General features: G+C 37.9%; 1 protein-coding gene across 7 annotated transcripts in view; it reads left to right on the forward strand.

Moving 5' to 3' along the window:
- ITSN1 (intersectin 1) overlaps positions 1–18,224 on the forward strand; it is a 209,200-nt gene that overhangs the window by 170,144 nt on the left and 20,832 nt on the right. For 6 of the 7 annotated variants that reach the window (XM_034752246.1, XM_034752221.1, XM_034752212.1 and 3 more), the window contains 4 exons: positions 2,868–3,059; positions 14,514–14,635; positions 15,999–16,105; positions 17,718–17,901. In XM_034752246.1, the coding sequence (XP_034608137.1) occupies positions 2,868–3,059; positions 14,514–14,635; positions 15,999–16,105; positions 17,718–17,901 (605 nt within the window). Of the gene's footprint in view, positions 1–2,867; positions 3,060–3,375; positions 4,877–14,513; positions 14,636–15,998; positions 16,106–17,717; positions 17,902–18,224 lie in introns of those variants that run through there. The other variant, XM_034752260.1, reaches the window with a different exon arrangement.

Genomic DNA, 18,224 nt, shown 5'->3' on the forward strand with positions numbered 1-18,224 from the left:
CATGCCGTCTATCTTGATGTTCTGTCTCCAAATAATTAGGAAAAGTAGTCATAAGTATTTAAATGCTAGGGAACTAGATAAGTCATGAAATTATAATGGAATACTCGAATGACTGAAAGCTGTCATCTGATATGTTCAGCGACCTCTTTGAAAAGTATGAAATAAGTCTCATTTCAGTTTTTGGTGAAAGCAGGTGGCCACATCAGAAAAGTCTGCATCCCAAGTGGCACTAAATGGCCCTCTTATTGGTAGATTTAGCAGGAAAGCAAAAAAGTCAACTAGCATGAAGACTGATCTATCTTCTCACCACTGGTGAGGTAGCTTCCACCAGTTCAGGCTTGGGGCACACTTGCAAGGCATTGCAGAGGCACTTGTATTTTCTGTATTATAGGGCTGACAAGCTAGAACCTTTCACAAGCGCTAAACGGTGTTTTATACAAATACAGAAACATTCTAGTAATGTCTTACATTATTCGTATCGTGAATATTGGACACATCAAACATGATCGTATCAAATACAACTTTATGTTGACTTTGGAGAGTGTGTGGAAGAAAAGGGACGATCTTGTATTTCCTTTTGTAATGATGATGTCTTCATTTGGCATGTGGTCAGTCTAATAGGGTGTCTTTATGGAGGAAGTCTGGAGGTATGGGCTGGTGGAACAGAATATAGAGGTTTTTTTTATGCAAAGGAGCAACTTATGGCTGTGGGAAGTAGAACTGAGAAGAATCTTCATAAGAGGAGAGTAGTGGCCAGGGTAGTACATAGAGAGGGGTCTTTAAAGTGTGCAATAGCACATGATGTCTGGAGTTTGAAGGGGAAGGACTATCATAACATAACATGAATTGTATGACTTTGGACAGCTTTTTAAATTCTGTTGAATGGACACTTTTTGCCTATTGGGACCTTGAGAGTTTCTTAATTTCTCACTGCTTTATATCTGTCCCCTTCTAAACCTGTGATGTGAGCACTGTCCTCCTAGCTTGAGAAATGAGCGGGACTCCCTTCATAGCCTGTGAGTGCCACTTCTGTATTGCCACAGGTAGAGAGGTTATTTTATAGAAATACTAGGAAACCTGTTTCCAAGCATTCCTACTTACTTTGAAGAATAAATGTGCTGCTTCCATAGTATTTGTAGCTTGTGCTGAGCTGGAGAGAGCCAGACAGGAACCTGCACTCTGATTCTAACCCATGTATCAGATTATGTATTACAAATAACCACTGGGCCAACTGCATATCATTATTATTATTTTTTTTTAACAGAAATGAGGGGTACATACGCTTTAATTTACTTATATAGTTATCTGTGGGTTTTGGAGCTGCTGTCACTGCTAGGAATACAAGCAAATTGGGATCATTCCTAGGGTTTTCCATCTGAGATGAGGTACAGTAGAATCTCAGAGTTTAGTAGTTTATATTTAACACGGTACTGTACTGTATTTGCTTCTTTTTTTTGTCTCTGCTGCTGCCTGATTGTGTACTTCTGGTTCCAAATGAGGTGTGTGGTTGACTGGACAGTTCATAACTCTGGTGTTCATAACTCTGAGGTTCTACTGTATATTCAAAACTCCACTAGCAAACTTAAGTGTAGTGGGATCGGACCAAATTCGGACTTTATTTGGCTCAATGCAGTATTAGTTGGGACAAATAACAGTGGATGACAAATTACCTTTTTTCAGCGTAAGAAACAGAATGCTAAAAATTTATAAATGTTAGAGAAACTCTGCACTGAAATGTGTACACCATATATAGTCAAATGTGGAAATTAGCTTGGATTAGCTATCTGACTCCTCCTTAGCATGATAGGCAAAGCAATAATTAAAAGGAGTCATGACAGGCTCCAGATCTCTGGAGAAGTAAACAGGAATTATTTTGAGTTATACAAGTGCTAGCATAGAGTACTGGGAGGAAATTAATGCTGAATATCATGGAGCTGTTTCCTGACACTGAGATCTATTAGACTGTCAAACGATCTTTTGAGGGGAAAATACCAGAAGCCCCATTGCTTGGAACATAGAACACAGCAGAAAGGATAAGGAAATAAGTTGTTGTTGTTGTTTTGTTGTTTTGTTGTTCTTTTGTTTAAAAGCCCTACCTGGTTTGGGAGAATTGGGCCAGTTTTCTAATTTTCCTCCCTATTGTGATTGTGCGGAACCCATTGTGTCCTGGGAGCCACTCAGATATACTGAGTTCCATGATAAGAAAGTAGAAAAATATATTGCAGGCAACAATTTTGCCCTGGCAAGAGGATGGGTTAAATGACCTAACAAGTTTTCTGATTTTTTCCCCCCCTCTTCCATTCCCCCTCCCCCCCCCCAACAGTCTCTAATTTCTGATATTCTAAACATCTCTGGCAGCATTGGCACCAGAGGGATATCCTTGCTTGCTTTCTCCTGACTGGAGCTGTGTTTAGGCTTTCTCCCCCTTCAAAGCAAAGTTATAATACTTTGAAGAAAGAGTCCATACCCTAAATTTGTAAAAGTGGGGGTTCGAAAATGTTCTGTATGCCACAGTTATTTGTCAGTTGACCAGTCCTAGCTGAGAGAGTAGGCTTTGTAATGCTAGAGAAGATCCAGAACATGTGGGATTGTTTTGTCTCCATATAAAACCACTGTAGAGCTTTTGTGGGTAGAATAACTATAAAACTCAAGTTAAATGGCTGTAGAAAACGAATATCTAATCCTAGAACAAGTTCTGACTTTAAGAAAGTCAATCTTGATATGTAAACCCATCTTATTATTTGCTGAGTATTTTCTAACCAGGGAAATATTGCAGACAGTAATCATCATTGTAACTTGAATACACTTACATATGATATTTTACTGGAATGCTATCGATGCCATAGACTTGTTCATTTATCTTACAGTGTGCCAAGTAATTGGCATGTATGACTACACTGCACAGAATGACGATGAACTGGCATTCAACAAAGGCCAGATCATAAACGTCCTGAACAAGGACGACCCAGATTGGTGGAAAGGAGAAGTGAATGGACAAGTGGGTCTCTTCCCATCCAACTATGTGAAACTGACAACAGATATGGACCCAAGCCAGCAATGTAAGTGACCTGCTTACTATTTTACTGTTACTGCTTATGTAGTATTTTAAAATGTAACATGCAGCATTGCTATGATTCTGCTATGGTTTGCAGAACTCAAAGCTTGACCACTGCTGCATTTGCCAAAGTCTCTTTGAAGACCTTCTGTAAAAGAAACCTTATTTTGTGTTTTGTTTTTTTTAGTTCCATCCCCTTTGTAGCATGTTCCCTTTTATCATTTTTGCATCATGCTGTTTACATGCCTGACTCATTTTCCTAGCTTGAATTTTGCTCATTGTTTTGTTTTGCTTATGTGTTGTTTTCCTCCTTTTTCTAGGAATCATATGTTGTCCATCCCCCACTCAGGCTTGAAAGTCCTCAAAGAGACCCACTATCCCATATCACTGCCCAGAGGGATGATGGGAGATGCAGCCTTGATCATGTGACTTCCAGCATGATCATCTACTGCCTTCTGAGTAGAAGAACACACTGCAGAGCAGTTTACCTCATTTTACATTAGTTGCATGTAATCGCAATGTTTGAGTTAATTATCTACAGATATAGAAGCAAAATTACAAAAAAAAAAAAAAAAAATACACAGGATAGTGGGTCCTTTTGTGGCTTTCATAGTTACCAAACCAATTTTTTCCACCTTTGCACAGGTGCTTTCAGTAGTTTTACAAATAATTTTAAATGTGTATTTTAGCCTTTTAAAGGAAAAGAATAAATAAAATTTCTGCAATGCAATTTTTGTTCTTGCAAAAAGACCCACTATCAAGGAATGCTGCATGTGCTATTAAAATTGTTCCAAATGTCCATAAATCTGAGACTTTATGTATCTTTTTTTATTTTTCACTTGTCCAGTGTTATCAATGTCTTGTTTTTTTCTATTACAAAAGAACAGAAGGAGTTAAATCAGTTTAAGGAACTTTAACACATGCCCAATTGGTATTTTGTTTCAGTTCTTATACTGTATGTATCAGGTGTTCCTTGTTGAGTATGTAATACATTGTGGACAGAAGAAATTAATTTCCTTCCAATGCAAGAGATACTATCCTTGCATAATGCTGTAATCCTTATTGCATTAATTTTATTTTGCACGGTTATTTGTAGCTACAGTAAGAAAGCATCTTTGTTTTGTTTGTCTCAGATTTGTGTGGTTTTTGCATTTTCATATCTGAAATCAGTAGAATACTACATTCATGTGGTCTTTGAGAATTAACATGACTTTTTTTTTTTTTTCAACCTGTTACATGAAGTTTTATTACCATTGTTACTTTTACATGACTATGGAACATCATCTTTTGAACAAGTAATTATCTTGACAAGAAAGAATGTATAGAAATATCTCCCTGCAATTAATTTCCAATGTTTACATTTTTTAACTAGACTGTGGAATTTATACAAATTAATATTAAATGGAGCTTACAGTCAAGTTTATGTAGTAGATGTGCTGTAGCCTAAGCCATGTTTGTCTTTCAAACATTAATTATAAGCTCTTAATGAAATGCCTGGTGCTCTCTGCACCCGGGGGGAAAAGAACCATGCCTCAAGCACAATATAGCCATTCTACTAATGACTTTAACATTTAGTCATATTCTGTTCATGTATTTCTAAATTTCATGCTGGCGGTGTCATAGAGTTCCTTCCTTACCCCTCCCCCCTTTTCATGTGGTGCAAAGAACAAGTGAAGCTCCTTATTCAATTGCACTTCAGTATTTTCATTGATATGAATGTAAAATATATAAATATATAAAACCTGCAGCTTTAACAACTGTAATACAGCCTTTACAATTAGTCACATGTATAGATAATTAAATTCTTCGTATAAAAAGCTAGACCAAAATGTGTTTTGTCGTCTTCTTGCTGTGTACAAACAGAATTTGACAAGTGGTATTAGTATGTGTAACAAATTAACCATACATGAATAACCTGAAACTCCACTTTTAATACAGAGGCAAGTTTGTGGTGTTTCCTTTGCATACTGAGACACATTCAAATTGATCACAATTAATTACAACTTTTCAAACGTGTGGCTCCTGATCGTAAGTGTTTTCTAAATGCTACATTGAAACCATCAACATGCAAGTCTCATCTATCAGTAGAGAGTGGAGCAATTGTAGTATGTTACCACATTGACTCTCAAACTTAATTTTAAGACTAGGATTTAAGTTTAAAATTTGCTTGTTAGTTTGCTACACAGATTTTCCTTCTCCTAGAAGTGCATTCAGCACGGTACAATATAATGTATTTCCTTCATTTGTTTGCAAAAAAAAATATGCTCTGTACACTAGCATAACTTAATGTAAATATTTTGCATAGCACTCAAACATTTTCGTACTATAATCATGCATGTCAGTGTTACTTGAGTGAAGGCTTTCTCGACATTCCCATTATAAGTTAGTGTGTGTAAAGATGTGTAACTTGACTATAAACATTTGTCCTAAACACAATATTGGCCTGAATAACACCAGCCCATAAATAGATTTTCTCCAAATTTGGGCAAGATCTTTGTAATTACAGTACTTAAATGAATATTTTTTCTGTTCTCTGTACATGTAGTGGTGTCCGATGCTTGTGTGTGTGTGTGTGTGTGTGTGTGTGTGTTAGGGTGACCAGACAGCAAGTGTGAAAAATCGGGACAGGGGGTGGGGGGTAATAGGAGCCTATATAAGAAAAAAACCCCAAAATGGGGACTGTCCCTATAAAATCGGGACATCTGGTCACCCTAGTGTGTGTGTGCGCATGCGCTCTTTTTTTAAAGTGTTTTTTTTTTTTTTTAAATCAAGCAGGCAATATTTTTAAACAAATTTTCATAAGAAATGTTGATACACTGGCTTATTATGCATGATTGACAAATCACAATGGCACCAAAGTTCATGAGGTTAATGAGCCATGAACTGAAGAGTCTAAGTTTGCTCTATAAACACATTAGTGTATAGTGTGCCAAGAATTCTTGTTCTGAAGAGTGCTGTGTACCACTTGACACGGCAATAGTTTATAAAGCAGTCCATTGTTGCGAATAATCAACTCACTAAATAGCTCAAATCACACACTAATGTGTCCTAAACAAGACGTTCAAGTGAGCCATTATGATTTGTTAAAGCACATGAAGGTAAAAGGTATCCATAATATTTGTTTACTCAATAGACTAATAATTCAGGGAATTGTATTTGCTATGTAGTTACTACAATTCCTTTGAAAATAATGTATCAGAATGAACTGTCATATACACATCCATTGTTACCTTTCTAGATTTTCAAATTTCTACATTAAGTGAAAACAAAATCAAAGGGACTCTAATGGCAAAAAACTTAAAATTAGATCCTTTAATATTACACCATTGAAAGCAAAGACTTTGAATTGTTCCTCAGAATCCAATTTTGACTCTTCTCCTTCTTCATTCACCCAGTTCATCTAAAAAGATCTTTAGCCTCCTCAACCACACAAAACCCAAAAGCCTATCAAGCCTGGTTCTGCAACTTCTTCTTAGTGTATATGCAACATGCCTCAGGCGGCAAGCAGACGTATCCAGCAGAAACCTTAGCCTGCCATAGTGACTCAAATGACTCAAATGCCAAGCTCCACAGCCACACTGAGATTCAGACCTTCCTGTGATGAATTACTCCCATGTCCTTGTTTCTTCAGTCCCCTGACCTGGGACTGCAAAACCAGCAGATATGAATCCCCTTCTAGGAGGAAGTAACACCAACATGTACACAGAGGAGGAAGGGTGCATGGCCTGTCAATCATTTAACATGTTTTTAATTTATTTAACCACAATTTAGAAAAAGAGGGAAATCCTGTCACTAGCCTCAAGCTGCAAGGCTCCTGAAAGCCATTCTATGTATAGGAAAAGTTAATCCTCATGTTGCATAGCAGCTTTTCTTGCTCTTTCTGGCTAACAGGAAAGCTACAACAACACTGCATACAGGAAAGGAGCGGTCATTCAAAGGGACGACGATGAGATTGGGTTTATGGCTCCTTTTAAGTCTTTTCTGCACAGTTCATAGACACTTAGTCATCTGAGGAAGAAGTTTCCTTCATGAAAGTGGTTGGAGAGGGATTTCCTGAGCATGCTCGAGGAGCTGTCAACACAATTTTCAACACTGATTGCCTTCAGCAAGACTTCATCCCTGGGATGTGGGTTGTCTGGAATATTGTACTTAATTTGGCATTTTTCAGGTTGTAGAAGAGAGATTTTTCTATTTGGAATAGGGATTAGTCTCTAACTTCTGTTTACTTGAGTGTAAGTAGCCTAAGTGTGTAGTTTAACACAATAACTATGACTGTGTATTTAAGTACTGATATAGGCAGCAAATTTGCAGACTTTGCATCAGGCCTCTCAACTGAATTATCATTTTCAATTTCTTTATTCCTCTTTATTCTATTTTAGAAATTCCTTAAAGGAAAGCTGCATTGATTTTGCTCAGCACAAACTAACCAAAACTAGTCTGGCTCAAATCCATATAAATGTGTTTGTAACACTCTTGTGATAACTAGCATAATGCCATGAAATGACCCAATGTTGACAACAGTATAAATCAGATTATGGAACAGTTTTCATTCTGCTATATTATTAAATTAACAATTAGGTGAAAAGTATTGTTGTTTCACTGTATTTATATTTGTACAATTTATATTATCAATTAATACTATAGTAAAGTTTGTGAATCTAATGCCTGTGGAAGACATTGGTTTGACAAATGGGATACTGAAAGCCTCTATTTATCCTAGCTACAGAACAAGAACTTTGGGATGATTGCTAATGTGAGGTTTCCATTCACTCTCCTTCCTTGCCCTTCATGCCCCTTCAGTTGGCTTAAACTCTGACCCTGCAGTAGCCGTAGCTAGTGGTGAGAAGGAAGTTCAGCCCTGATAGTCCATTCGCTTTTTAACCTCTGTGCTCAGACTGTCAAGGGTTCTGGTTTGTGCCCACAGAATATTGGACTAGCACCTCCAACTCACAGGTCCACATAATTCCTTGGCAGTGAGATAGTAATGTCTTTTGGTAACTACCAAGCTGAACTGAATTCAAACCAGTGACTGAGGTAAAAGGCTCCACATGAAAAGATCACATTCCTCACAACCACATGCAGGATTCTTTATACTGGACTGCTCCTCAAAGTCACACAGCTCTGTGGTAATTCTGGATCCTGACCTCTTCCCTAGGAGGGACTCTGAGTCAGTTCCCCTTCGTTTGGTGAGAAAGTAAAGCCAGGAATGGAAGATGACAGGGAGAGCTTTGTCCTGAAAGGAAATAATTAAGTAACAAGTTTACTACTATGTCTGTTTCTGAGTTTTTGGAATATGGTTCTCCTAACTCCATTGAGGACTGTTTGGGACCTTAGTAGGGATTCAAATGTCACCCTGTGAAAGTTGCCTCTTGCTCTGTTGTACAGTAAACGTTGGTAGTTGGCATTCATAGAAAATTTCAAGACTGTTAATTGAGAAGCTCACTCTTGTTGCTGAAGAAAGTATAAAGTTGAACTGGGATGCTCTTTCCTGTTTCAAATCAATGATGTTATTCAAGTGCAAGATGAGTTCCCCGTAATTCCTTGTCATTAGCATACATTGGTCAGAGGCCCATGATGGACAATATTTGGTCCTGGATCAGTGATATGATTTATAGAGGCCTGAATGCTCTAAATAATGGCCAGAAGTCAATGGAAATCTGCCAATTCATATTTTTAGGTGCACATGGGATTTTATTCTTCCCATGACAAATTTTGGGGAGAAATAATTTAGTTATATTTTTGAAAAGTTTTAGTAGGTTTCCTGTTCCCCCTTGAGTGCCTAACCAGCCTTTACCCTTCAACTCCTTGTTACAAGATTGAAGGAAGTGTTCCTTTCTTCCCCAGTAAGATAGTGTAAAAAACCACAAAACATTCAGGAAGGCCTTTGTAGCTGCAGATTGAGGGTTGACAGTGATGTAGTAGAAGTGTGTGCTGCTGAGTTTCATAAGGCCAGTCTCGGACTCTCATTTACACATCAGAATTTTAACAAATTAACGTGACTGTTGTGAAAAATCTGTATCAATAAGACTCTACCACCTCTCAAGCATTGGATGTGAGCAAGTGAAGGAGGCATATGATTGTGACTTGTTCTGGCAGAAAGAGATTAGCCCATGCAGGCTTATTTTGCAGGCTGGCCCTTTAAACCTATTGCTCCCAGATCTTTTTTCCCCTAATGCAAAATTTCAACTATTTTTGAGAGCGGTCCATGTTCTACCAGTAGATGGATGTGTGTGGCCAGTTAAGAAAGCATATACCCTATGCAAGCTCCTCAAGGCATGGACCGTGTCTTGTATGCTTTCAGTACTTTATAAATGAAAAGTATATCAAGTAATGATACTGAGCAATATTCTTCGCTGGAACACAGCTATTTGGCCTGTTCCTCTCTAGAGGAGAGTACCATTGCTCATTCAGCTGTGGCTGCTTGATTAAACCTTCCAAAAGTGTTAAAAATGTCCATAAAGGAAGATTTAGGCCTTGTTTAATGAAGCAGAATGGCAAGGAAAAAATGAGGGGTAGACAAAAGCATCATGGAATTTTGCACCCCTTCTGTCTGTCAGTAGGTGGCCTCCCTCCTTAAATCCATTGGAATTGTCCAAATCATGCTTCTGTAGTCCTGGTGAATATCAGATAAAAAGGTGAGAACAAAGATGTTCTTCAGATTTCCTTTTGTCGCACTTGTGGGAGGGCTAGTGCCATCTGGCTACCAGAGTTCAGATAAGCTGGTCTGATGACATGGTGGTTAAAATGCTGTCAGCCAATTTACTCTACCACTACTATCATCACCACCATCATTTTACAGTCTTCCTTAGGATTCTCTGTGCAGAAGGGTTAAAGAATATTTGTTTTAAATGGAGCTCTAAATTTTATTTCTACAATACGTTGACTATAGTTAGGCAATCGGTCTTTTTTGTTTGTTTACAGGCCTATAAAAACGTTCTTTAACGGACAACATAGGGTCATAGAAGTTAGAGCTGGAGAAGACCTATTTGATCACTGGAGTCTACAACCCTTTTTGATATTGCCTTCTAGTGGAGGATGCACAGTACCAGCTGTTTGTATTAAGTTGATGGTACAGCAGGGATGGTGTCCCTAGCTTCTGTTTGCCAGAAGCTGGGAATGGACGACAGGATAGATCAGTTGATGATTGCCTGTTCTGTTCATGCTCTCTGGGACACCTGGCACTGGTCACTGTTGGAAGAGAGGATACTGGACTAGATGGACCTTTGGTTTGACCCAGTAGGGCCATTCTTTCTTCTGAGCTTACTGGCTAACTTCAGATGTAAGAAAGAGGCAAAATGGGATTGTTTTAGCCAATCAGAGTGCACAGATGCTGTATAAGTATTGAGATATAATTATTTTCCCCCAATTATGCAAAGCCTTAGCATTTTTGGGCAAGCCTGTGAAATAATTTTGTACTGTATCCACCTCCTTGAGACATAGTGAACAGGAGTCCGTTGTGATTTCACCACTATACTGTGCTGACGTAAAGATTGTGGTTCGATCTGGCCATGTTGGGGATACATCCCAAACATAACTGACTCACTTTGCATTAAAAGGGTGTGCATGTGTGGAATAGTTCCATTCATCTCTAGTGATTGGTTTATATCCATTTTTGTTTTCAAGGCTGCCTTTGCACAGAAAAGGGGCACGAACTTTCATTTTGGAAAATAAATCTTTACAATTCTAGAATCCCCCAAGTCAGAGGGCCCTGCTGTCACAGGAGACCAAAGAAAGGCTTTCCAGAGGAATATTTGCACACTCTCATTCCAGGCGTCCAGTTTACCTAATCCTCTGTTTCTTTCTCAGCTATACAGTGTGTCTGAATATCTGTGCATTGGCTGATACTCATTAACCAATCAGAGTGCAGGGATTTGCATAATTGTATGATTATTTCTTATTAAATATTGTGAATATGCAGATGCCTCTCTTTTAATTGGCAATTGTAAACCCTTTGCTCCACTAGTTGCTTAAAAGAAAAACCCTAATGAACCCCACTTGCCATAGACTTTAGTGGCACCAGGATCAGACCTTTTCTCTTTGTCTCTGTTCCCTAAAACCCTTCCTTCTCCATAAGCCAACATGATTCATAATTACTTTACAGTCGGAGGATCCTAGCCTCTTCCTCCAAATTATGATCTGAAATAAAAGATATACTGTCGTTTGAGAAGAGCCTTGCTAAGGTTCTGTATGGAAGGGAAGGGGTAGCGATGGTGAGAATGAATGGAAAGAAAGGGATAAAATGTTTCTAACTATTATTTTTAACAATTTACTGTTCTGTCCGTATTTAGGGCCTGATCCTAGAGCCCATTGTAATTGATGGGCTTTTGTCCAGGACCTGTAAATTCATCAGGGCAGGGACTGTTCCCTTATTTTTGTGAGCACCCAGCACAATGATCATGATTGGTGCCTCTGGAAGTTCCTGTAATACAAATAATAGCAATAACATACTGCAATGGCAGCCATTGGGGGGTGAGGGAGGACTCTCTTTAATTTACATTGTGAATATTTAATTTCAAGTTTCAGAATAAAAGAGTAATAGCCCAAGGGTGTTTCTTGTTAACTAGATGATAACCATCTCTCTTTCCTGGGGAGATCTATGCCTTCAGTCTGTTTATTTAACTCCTGATACAATTATTGTCTTATACCTTCAAGTTGTTCGAATGAACTTCAAGTTTATTTAAAAGGACTGTTCCACAGTGTCTCTTCCATATGATAAAGTCTCTTTTTTTAAAAATCAGGAACATTTCAAGGAGTGCAGAGAAGGAGCTCAGCAACACACTTTATTCTCATTTCAACAAGGTGTTTAGATATCGGACTGACTTAAGCATGAGTAGCTGCCCTGGTGACTACTCATGCTTAAAGTTAGGGACCTGCTTCAGTTCCTTGCTGAATTAGGGTTTTTGAGATAGATGCTTTCCATTTGTCAGCACCTGCTTATCCAAGGTAGTTTATGGCCCCCCAAGGAAGGATCTCTTTTAGTTGGTTGAATTCATAATATTATTACAGCTGCAAGTGGAATTTAGATTTTTATTTAAAAAAACAACTAGTTATAGCCCTTTCATCTCACATTTTAGTTTGAAAAGGAACCCAAACACTGTTTGTTTTTTATGTCAAGAGGAGAAAGTTCCTAATCTTTTTGCACCTAAAAAAAATCTCTCTATTGGAAAAGTCTTTTCCACTTATTCTGCTCTAATTGAAATCAGGTTTTCCCCCCTAATATTAAATGTTCAAAAGGAGACTAATTGTTGAAGTTCAAAGTGACCTATTTAAAGTTCCCATTGGCAATCTGTCAAGCTATTTGAAAAAATGTTTCTTTTTGAGATTTTAAATGTTTCATATAAAACTTTAGTGGTTGGGATAACACTTCAAACCAAGGTTATCAGCATATTTGAAGAGAAAATCTCTCCAGTCTTAAAAAAACTAAACAAAACACTTTGGTACGATGTTTGTACTTGCTGAGGCTGGTAACTCAGTAAGAAAACTAAACTGGTTACTAGACCTGTGTTGTACTGTATGTACTGGAAAATTGCTCTGAAAGCAGCCATTTATAAAGCAGGATTGAAGCTTTTGGTTTTTGAACAACTCCAAGAGTTTCTAATATTTTTCACTAGGCCAGTGCGTGAGTTCATTGATTATTCTCAATGTTACCTTCTCATTTTATCAGGTTTAAAGTTTAAAGAATCTCATGTAAAGAACTACAATATGCAATATCTTAAAGGACCATTTTCAATGTGTTTAGGCCCCCAAAATGATCTACTTTAAAGTTACTACGGTCCTACAGGATGCCCCCTTGACTGTTCATATCTAATTTTTCTTTTTCAAATCTAGCACTCCAGTAAATATTTTTAAAACTGTTTATGTAGAACCCATGAGTGTGCTCTGCTGCTAATCAGCCAACAGAGGGAGCACGAGTTGGCTAAAGCAGAGGTTCCCAAACTGTAATTCATGGACTACTTAATAGTGATCCATAGAAACCTGGCTGGTGACCGGGGGCTGAATTTTCCTTGTTTCCACCTACTAAATTGCATTTAAAAAGCTAAAAATATAGTAAATACTCTTAGTATTAAGTTTACATGGAAGCAATTTCTATAGTTGCCACAAGGAAGTGATGTGATTGAGAATAGGAGGAGATGTGGTTCACACTATGAAAAATATGAGAACACCTTACCTAAAACAATACTCTCCTCAAAGTCTGATCTAAGTATGTTGGTATCATTGATGATGCTGGTGAACAAATAAATAAATAAAAAGCCTTGATCACTCTAAACTCCTTGAAAAATTTTGCAATAACAAGTTCTTCTGTCAGAAAATGCCATTTTGTCAAAATCAAAACTTTCCATGGGAACAGGACAATTTTGATAAATCAAACCCAAGCATTTTAACACATTGAAACCTTCCATTTTGACATTTGTGGCCTAGAATGTTTCAATTTTTTGTTTTTAAATGTAGTTCATTTGTATTCTATTATAAATGGAAAGGCACCCCCCCACACACACACTGACCTCAGTAGACTTTGGATCTGATCCCTAAAGACTTTGATAGTCAGTTTTGAAAAGAAAAGTGAAGAAAAGAAAAGAAAATAGAACCCTACTGGATAGAATGTCCACTTTGAAAATAATAACAGAGTAAGGCTTTGTCTGCGCTGCCACTTTTGTTGGTAAAACTTTTGTCGGTCAGGGGTGTGAAAAAAGCACCCCCCTGACTGACATAAGTTACACTGACAGAAGTGCCAGTGTGGACAATGCTATGTTGGCGGGAGACGCTCTCTTGCTGACATAGCTACCGTTGCTTATTGGGGGTGGTTTAATTATGCCGATGGGAAAGCTCTCTCCCACTGGCATAGCGTGGCTGAATGGAAGACCTTACAGCAGGGCAGCTGCAGGGGTACAGCTGTGCCACTGTAAGCTCTCTAGTGTAGACATAGCCTAAAATGGAGCCTCTTCTCAATGGTACCAACTCTGAGGGTTGACTCTTGCAGTGTATGGCTATTTGAGAGAATACTTCTCACCGCTATTGTATTTATTATATTCCCTATCACAGCAGTTAAGATCCACCTGGATGCTCTAGCCTCCCTGTCCTTTAAATCTGCTCTTTTAATGCTCACCAAAGCTTTAGTTCAGTCATCCTCAGACTGCAGGCTTTTGTTTTAGCCAGGCTTTCATTCATTTGTTTTATTAATTGTTAGGTTCAAGACAGTGGAGTTGATGAACAAATAAATAGTAGGACTGTGATTTTTTTTTTTAATTGAGCCTTGCTTTAGAGGCAACTCAAGCCTTTTGATTTTTCAAGTAAATAAAGATGAAACATTTTCAATTTTGTGCTGTTACGTGCTGAGAGAATGATAAATTGAATGAACAGGTGGCTGTTATTGTTAATGAAGCATTAGCTGAAATATCACAGTTTTAATCTATTTCCAAATAGCCCTCACTAAATTCTCGGTCTCCTTTGTATTTTCCAGGGTGTGCTGACTTACACCTCCTGGACATGTTGACGCCTACTGAAAGGAAAAGGCAGGGATACATCCACGAACTGATCGTAACAGAAGAGAACTATGTAAATGACCTGCAGTTAGTCACAGAGGTAAGAATGGCCAAGGTTTGCAAAAGGGAGAGCTGAAAAGTAAGCTCCTAAATCCACATTTAGGCACAGAAACAGTGGCTTGATTTTCAAAAGTGCTGACCACACAGCACCTCATACTCGCCTGAGTGGGAACTGTTGGTTGCTCAGCACATTTGAAGAGTGGGTCACTTATTTAGATGCCTAAACATGGATTTGGGAGCCTAACTGTAGTCCCCCCGTTTTTAAAAAATAGTGACTAGTAACTTAATCATACAAAGTTGTCGTTTTTTGTTTGAAAATTCCTGCCTTGTCTGACTTGGTAGGAATAATCTGACTTGAGCTTTTAGTATTCATGAGCATGTGAGTCTCTTATTACCAGCATTGAGACATCATCATTTAAACTTTCTGTTTTAGTACAGTCTTTTCACTCCTGATTCTAAAAGTTTATTTCTCATGTATATTCTCTTAAGACTTAGAGGTTTAACTCATTGCGCAGAGATTCTACAGCCACAGTGGCACTTATCTGCTTTTCTGTGCCTAAATTCAGTTTCTTAATAGTTATTATGCGCATCTTTCATGCAGGGAAAATGGAAGCCAGATAGACATCTAAGGTGAGCCTCTTAACTGAGGGAGAGTCCTTCTTTGCCAAAATGGTCAAGATATGCAAACCTGATATGTGGTTAGCTAAATAAAATAAATCACTGAATAATTATTTATTCAGTTCTGTGACTGCAGCAAAAAAACTGGGGAAAAAAATCAGTTAATTTTTCTTGCCAAAATGAAAAACTGAAATAATTTCATTCAGGTTGATTCAAATAGACATTTCATTTTGCAATGAAATTAAAATGTTTTTATATTTATGGTTTTTTTTAGTTTTTTTTTTTCTTTTGGCTGAAACTATTTGCTGAATTCAGTACAAATTCATGAATAGTTTTGGTACTCCCCAAAATGATTTTTTTGGTGAATTTTCTATTTGCCAGGAAAAAAAATTTCCAGCTCTAATCAGTAATAAATCAGGCGTCTGTAGAGTAGAGGCCAAAGTAGACTTCTGTGTAATTTATTACTGAGATATTTTGCAAGGGACCACTAGTATAAGGAAATGCCCAAGGTTAAAACAGAAATAAGCCATCTTGTAATTAACATCACTGATGCAAGTTTAGATTATGCCTTGTAAAGTGATACACTGTTCTCGAATATCTTATCTGGAAACATTATGGAGCTCTAAGGCCGACAGTATGTTTGAAATCTGTTCTAATGAAAATTAAATGTTGTATTATTATTAAGTACGCAGACCTCTACATGGAGATTATGAACAAGAAGCTTTGTCACTTGGAATTGATTTAACAGTACACTTTCTAAATTGCTTCATTTTCTGCATCTGTAGATCTTCCAGAAACCACTGATGGAGTCTGAGCTGCTAACAGAAAAAGAGGTCGCTATGATTTTTGTTAATTGGAAGGAGCTGATTATGTGCAATATCAAACTACTGAAGTAAGTTGCTTTTCTATATTTATCAACAATAAAATAATTGACCTTTCCCATCCCCTCCTAATTATTTAACTGTGTGAAAATCGTATTTGCTACCAGTGAAAACAGCAGCAGGTTGCAAAGAATATAATATAATATTATGGCTTTGAATTCCTTTTTGAGAAAATCAAGTAGTTTGTGCATATTCATAGGTTGAAAAGTGTCATTTTACTGCCTAAATAAATAAATCTGTTTTGTTGTTAAAATGATAAAAGTTCTGTGCAAAAGAGGAAACAGTTCCCTGGAGCAAATTTTGTGAAAAAGAATTCATTTTAGCCCACAGAGGGAGATTTTCAGCTTCAGGCTCCAATTCAGCAAACGCCTAAGCTTATACTTTACTTTAAGCACGTGCTTAAGTGATAGACTTAAGCACATGCTTAACTGCTTTGCAGAATCGGGACATCAACTATTTTCATCAAGAAAATCTGCGTTTCCTGGTACACCTGGTCACATTTCACCCTTGTTGAGATTCATAAATACTCATGTAAATATTGGCAATACAAAATGGCAATTTCATTTAAATCTAACATCCTTCTTATTTCTCACTTGGCCCACTGCTCAGTGTTTGCTGATGGTAGTGGGTGGTTATGGTCCAATTCTGCAAGACTCAAAACAACATGCTGTCTTCAAAGTCACTCCCGCAGGACTTCTCAGTGAAGGGTTTTCCTTCAGGATCTCTTGGCGACTATTCACTTCAGGATGATGAGTTTGTTTTGAATGCAGTATAATATAATGCTAGTATATTTACATTACTCTCCTCCTAAGTGACAAAGTGGAAATCAATCTAAATCCAGTTAAGGTGCACTATTTCTATGTTGTCTGAAGCAACTTGCATTGCTTCTTGTATACATATTCCATATACTGTACGTGGACTAAAGTTTAGTCCAGATAAATATTAAAATGACAGTATATAAACTCAGTCTCAGAAGAGGCCTTTGGATGCAAAAACATATATCCCAAATTCAACTAGCCCACCTTCTATATGGTTGATACAAACTTTAGATTCACTGATATTATGCCCGACTTTCTCCTTCTGAATATGTTTCCTTTTTGATACACCTCTAAGATGCTAAAATATTGTTGTCCAGGTCATTTAAAATAGTGGTCTTTATTTAATATTTAAGCCATTTGGGGTCAAATTCTTAGCTAGCGTAAATCAGCTTAGCTCCTTTGACGTCAGCGGCTGTCTGCCAGTTCACACCCGTGGAGGATCTGGCTTTGTGTGTGATTTCTTTCAGGCATTAAACTGTACCACTTTTCAGCATTTTGGCTCATGTGATGAAGGGAAGAAAATGCTTTGAACAGAACTGTATGTTTTAGAGGGTGGTGTCTCGTGGTAGGTTAGCAAAACAAGGAAATTGCATTTTTTTTTTTAATATTAATTTTCAACTGGATTTACCTCAAGTTAATTTTGAACAGCAGTTTGGTGACCACAAGAAGGAAACCAGACTGGTGGTTGAGAGTCCTCTATGATAGTATATGAACTATCAGCTAGTTTATTTCAGGGGTCAGTGACGATCCATTAATGGTCCAGTTACACACAAAACATGCCTAGCATCTTTTGCTTTGTGTCTAGAGCACTGCGTGTTCGTAAAAAGATGTCTGGGGAGAGGATGCCAGTGAAAATGATTGGCGACATACTGACCGCACAGCTACCACACATGCAACCTTACATCCGGTTCTGTAGCTGCCAGCTCAATGGGGCAGCATTAATCCAGCAGAAAACAGATGAAGTCCCAGAGTTCAAGGAGTTTGTTAAAGTAAGAGACAAAATAACCATTGTGAATTTCTTACCTCTGAACTGCATCTAATCGTTTTGCTGATTACAAAACAGTGCTATGCTGTGGACAAGTGAAGAATCTTTAGGCCCGAATGTTCACTGAGGAACAAGATTTGGTCAAAAGCAACAGAGGGTCCTGTGGCACCTTTGAGACTAACAGAAGTACTGGGAGCATAAGCTTTCGTGGGTCAGAACCTCACTTCTTCAGATGCATCTGAAGAAGTGAGGTTCTGACCCACGAAAGCTTATGCTCCCAGTACTTCTGTTAGTCTCAAAGGTGCCACAGGACCCTCTGTTGCTTTT

This window comes from Trachemys scripta, chromosome 1 (genome assembly GCF_013100865.1).
Source record: "Trachemys scripta elegans isolate TJP31775 chromosome 1, CAS_Tse_1.0, whole genome shotgun sequence".
Lineage (NCBI taxonomy): Eukaryota > Metazoa > Chordata > Testudines > Emydidae > Trachemys > Trachemys scripta.